This window comes from Quercus robur, chromosome 9 (genome assembly GCF_932294415.1).
Source record: "Quercus robur chromosome 9, dhQueRobu3.1, whole genome shotgun sequence".
NCBI classification, from domain to species: Eukaryota; Viridiplantae; Streptophyta; class Magnoliopsida; order Fagales; family Fagaceae; genus Quercus; species Quercus robur.
Genome location: NC_065542.1, coordinates 8,222,581 through 8,227,424, shown reverse-complemented (window position 1 = coordinate 8,227,424; position 4,844 = coordinate 8,222,581). Strand labels below are relative to the sequence as shown.

General features: G+C 41.8%; 1 protein-coding gene across 1 annotated transcript; it reads left to right on the top strand.

Moving 5' to 3' along the window:
- Positions 1-3,882: 3,882 nt before the first annotated feature.
- LOC126700670 (uncharacterized) lies at positions 3,883-4,515 on the top strand. The gene has a single exon (XM_050398881.1). It carries the CDS (start codon positions 3,883-3,885, stop codon positions 4,513-4,515), a length of 633 nt encoding a protein of 210 aa, XP_050254838.1.
- The last annotated feature ends 329 nt before the right edge of the window (positions 4,516-4,844 follow it).

Below are 4,844 nucleotides of genomic sequence, written 5' to 3'. Positions count from 1 at the left end.
AAACTTTGATGAAGTTATTGGGTCAAACTACGTGACTGTTGCTTGTGATGTACTTCCAACTCTTAGGTAGGGGGCAAACACCATTGGAGCTTACAAATTGATTGACAATAATGGCGTAAGGATCGGCCCCATCAATGGGAAGTTCCTTAAACACTTCTACACCTGAAAATCAAGGATTGCTCCTTGGTAAGAGCTTAAACTGCCCACTGTAGCGCTGCGAGAGTACATGATGTCTTCCCATTACCCTTGAAAGCGCACCAATAAGGAGAAATTAATCCCACTCTATATCACCAATTGCGAGTGTGGCGTAGTGGTTGGATGCCTGTGTCACCCTTGAGGCTGAGGTCTCGGGTTCGATTAGTGGTGATACCCATTATTACACACTGCGCCCTCCTTTTTTGCAAAAACACATAAAAAAATAAAAAAAATTTTGAACTACATGATGACTTGATCCCTCTCGAGGGTATGTCGGCAACTTAGTATTTTTTGTTAAGTTCAGTTATGCGCTAAAAAAAAAAAACAAAAAACAAAAAAAAAAAAAAAAAACAAAAACAAAACAAAAACAAAAAAACAAAAACAAAAAAAAAACAAAAAAACAAAAAAAAAACAAAAAAATCTTCCAAAAAGAAATTATCAAAAAAAAAAATCATCAAAAAGGAAATCAAAAAAAAAAAAAAAAATCTGTTGAACTATGTGATGACTTGATCCTTTTCCAGGGTACGTAGGCAGCTTAGTACTTGTCACTAAGTTCAGTCACATGAAAAGAAGAAGGATTGCCAGTCTAATTTGAGGAGTTTTCCAACGGTCATCAATGTGCTTTTAAGGTCCCTTTGGTTGACAAGGCATTGCTTAAAGGCAGTCGACCACTCAATAGGATGATCTAAGATCGTTGTAGTAGAAAATGAAGACTGTAAGGAGTTGACGTTGCTTAACTTTCTTTGAAATGATGATGAACATAAGTTGATGCTTAGTTGTGGAGTAAAACAAAATCTCCAACTTCTTTTGCAAGAAATGAAGTCTTCATGGCATCGCCCATCTTCAATGGATATTCTCCCACATTTCTAAATTATGCTTTGTATTACTTATCTCCTGGGGGCATCTTCTTGTACCTTGCAAGTTTAAGCTACACCGTTTCTCTTCTAGGTTGTGCCACTTCATAGCTCTGAAATTAGAACCACATCATCTCCCTTCTGAGTGATGCAGTTTCACATCATGTCTCTAAAATCTGGACAACGTCACCTTCCTTCGATATCCAAAGTTGGTGTTGCATCATCTCTCCTCTATGAGGATCTTCGTGCAATGTCAAAATTCTTGGTGGAATGTTTCGACATCTTCGAAGACTTCGCATCATACTCTGGCGTCTTCAAAGTATTAGCGTAACAAGATTTTGTTGGCATTTCCTTGCATCTTCAAAATCGTCATAGGGACTCCTTGCATCTTCAACGTCTTGTTGACATCTCTGAAATCTTGATGTCTGGCTATAGTGCTATGAACCCTCAATGTCTGAGCTATGTTGCCTCTAAAAATTGGTGTTGTTATAGCTTTATTATAAAGGTCAATATTGGTGCAACTTCAATGCGAATGCGAGTGCTAATGTGGAGTGTTGTCATGGCTTCATGACAAAGATGAACGTTGGCACAACTTTGGTGCGAATGTGTTGTCATGGTTTTCTGATAAAGATGAACGTTGGCATGATTTCAGTGCGAATGAAGTGTTGACGTGGCTTCATGACAAAGATGAACGTTGGCACCACTTTGGTGCGAATGAAGTGTTGTCGTGGTCTTCATGACAAAGATGAATGTTGGCACGACTTTAGTGCGAATGAAGTGTTGTGGTTTTCTGACAAAGATGAACGTTGGCACGACTTCAATGCAAATGAAGTGTTGACGTGGCTTCATGGCAAAAATGAATGTCGGCATGGCTTCAATACAAGGACAAATGCTGACACCACTTCATGGTAAAGACTCTTGATATGGCTACGTTGCAAAGACTCTTGAAATGATTACGTTGAAAAGACAAATGTTGGTGCAACTTAATTGCCAAGGAAAGCATGCTGCATAACAAAAAAAAAGCACCAAAAAAAAAAAAAAAACTTGTCAAAAGAAAATCTCATGGCACGTCTTAAAAAAAAAAAATCGATAAAGAAAGAGAGAGAGCTCCAATTTTAATCACTAGCCTGTTCAAAAAAAAAAAAACAGAAAAAGAAAAAGGGCATAATTTTTCTGCATGATTTCTCTTCACTCAAATTATCATGCTACCCATGACAACTGGATATCTATAGTGATGAGATGTGTGACTTCGGTGACTTACTCAGTGAGAATCAATGGACAACCGTACGGTAAAATTCTTCCATCCCGAGGACTGAGGCAAGGCAACCCATTATCACCGTACCTTTTTCTTATCTATGCGGAAGGACTTTCAGAACTATTGCAAAAAGTTGTTCAAAGGAAAAAGCTTAGAAGGGTGGCTGCCTCAGTCAAGGGGCCAAAAGTTTCGCACCTCTTTTTTGTGGACGACAGTCTAATCTTTGGACGAGCGACAAAGGAGGAGGCAACCGAAATTCAAAGATTGTTATAGGTATATGAGGCCTCCTCGGGCCAGCAGCTAAACCGGAACAAGACATCTCTATTTTTCAGCCCTAACACAAATGATGGTATTAGAGATGAGGTGAAAACCCTTTTTGGTGCCCAAGTGATTAAACCCCACAAGTCATATCTTGGTTAGAGATCAAAATCCAACACCTTTGCCCACCTGAAACAGAGAGTGGCGAATAAGATATCAGGCTGGAAAGAAAAGCTTTTGACTGGTGCTGGCAAAGAAATTTTGATTAAGGCAGTCGCACAAGCGGTGCCTTCATACACGATGAGCTGTTTTCTTCTGCCAAACAAACTCTGTAATGATCTCTAGGGGATGATCAGGCAGTTTTGGTGGGGTCAAGCAAAAAATGAGAAGAAACCAGCTTGGTTAAGCTGAGAGAAGCTGTGTATGCCGAAAGATAAAGGGGGGTTAGGTTTTCGCAACTTGAAGCTCTTCAATCTAGCCCTCTTAGCAAAGCAGGGATGGAGATTACAAACAAACTTCTCGTCCCTGTTTTGTCAAGTCTTTAGAGCGAAGTACTTTCCTCACGGCAGCTTTGTGGAAGCCGATTTGGGAAGGAACCCCTCTTATGCATGGAGGAGCTTAATGGCGGCACAAGGGGTGGTGCGAAAAGGCATTCGATGGCACAAGGGGGATGGCGAAAGTATTCGAATATGGTGCGATAAATGGGTGCCAAAACCGAGCACGTACAAGGTGGTATCTCCGGAAATTCATAGGCCGCGGGTTACTCTGGTTAAGGAACTCATAAACAGGGGAACCTTTGTGTGGGATGCGGACTTGATCAATCAGTGCTTCAACGCCGAGGATGCTTCGACCATTATGAGCATAGACTGATTTGGGCGGCATGCTTCTCTGGGAAATTCTTGGTGAAGTGGCATATGAGTTAGCCTACGAGGAAAAGGTAGAGCAAAACAGGGGAGATTGTTCAAACGACTCACTCCGCAAACGAGTCTGGAAGTGCATTTGGCAGTTAAAACTCCAGCACAAACTAAGACATTTCGCTTGGAAAGCAGGCCGAAATATCCTAGCCACCAAGGATAACCTCAAGCGAAGGAAAATCTCTGTTGATGAGGAGTGTGTCTTGTGTGGTCATCCAGAGGAAACCATGTGCCACTTGTTGTGGTTCTGCAAACATGCCCGCGGGATATGGGAGTCTAGCAAACTTGCTCTTCCTTTTGCCATTTCTCCATCGTGGACATTCCTAGATGTCGTGCAGAACTTACAGAAAGGGGAAGGGTCTCAACCGGGCCTGACAGAGAAAGTCATCTCAGTGTGTTAGGGCATATGGTAAGAAGGTTGGGTGGCAATAGCAAACCGGGTAGAGAAATCTTGAAGACCTCGTTGCACCTAGTGGATGAGTACCACACAGCGAACGAAGTTAGACAGGATGTGGTCCGACAGGAAAGGCCAATGATAACATGGAAGCCTCCTGCTCGGGACCAATACAAGGTGAATGTCGATGGTGTGGTCTTCAAACATAGGAAAAAGGCGGGAATTGGTGTGGTGATCCGGGATAAAAATGGGGTGGTAATAGCGGCCTTAAGCAAATCAATAAATGACCCTCTGGAAGCAGCAGAGGTAGAAGCAAAAGCAATGAAAACAGGAGTTCTGTTCACACGAGATGTGGGGATAAGGGAGGCGGTGTTTGAAGGAGACTTATTAATCATTTGCAAGGCCCTTCAGAGGGAGGGTGAGGCCTTCTCGTCCACACACAACGTACTGGCAGTAACATTGGAGCAAGCTTTAGGTTTTAGAAGTTCTTACTTCTCTCATGTAAAAAGACAGGGAAATGTCCCTCCTCACTTGTTGGCACAATACGTAAAGGAGGTTGAGAACTATGTAGTTTGGCTAGAGGAATGCCCTAACTTTTTAGAGCACGCGTGTGCTCAAGATTTGTTTGTAGTCTCTCATTCCTGATTAATGCAATGTTTCAGTATCTTCCTATCAAAAAAATAAAAAGTATCATGCTACCTAGTGGAGACTCCGTGCACAGCTTAATGCATATCGAGTGGCTTTATATAGAAAATTTCTGTGATAACAGACAAAAAAGAGAGGAGAAATGCTGCCACCAAAATGTTCAAAGTCAAACTTTGCAACTTGAATGCACTCAAAATCAAAGAAAACTGCACCGAATATTGAAATGCAAGATAACATACAGATTACGGTAGTTCACCAACTATCTCAAGACCCACAAGTCTAAATACAAGCACAGCCTTGTCAGAATGGCCGCCGCAAGAGTAGACGAA

What these genes read in the sequence shown, in the direction of transcription:
- LOC126700670 (XM_050398881.1), top strand. Translation starts at nt 3,883, where the DNA reads ATGGTAAGAAGGTTGGGTGGCAATAGCAAACCGGGTAGAGAAATCTTG.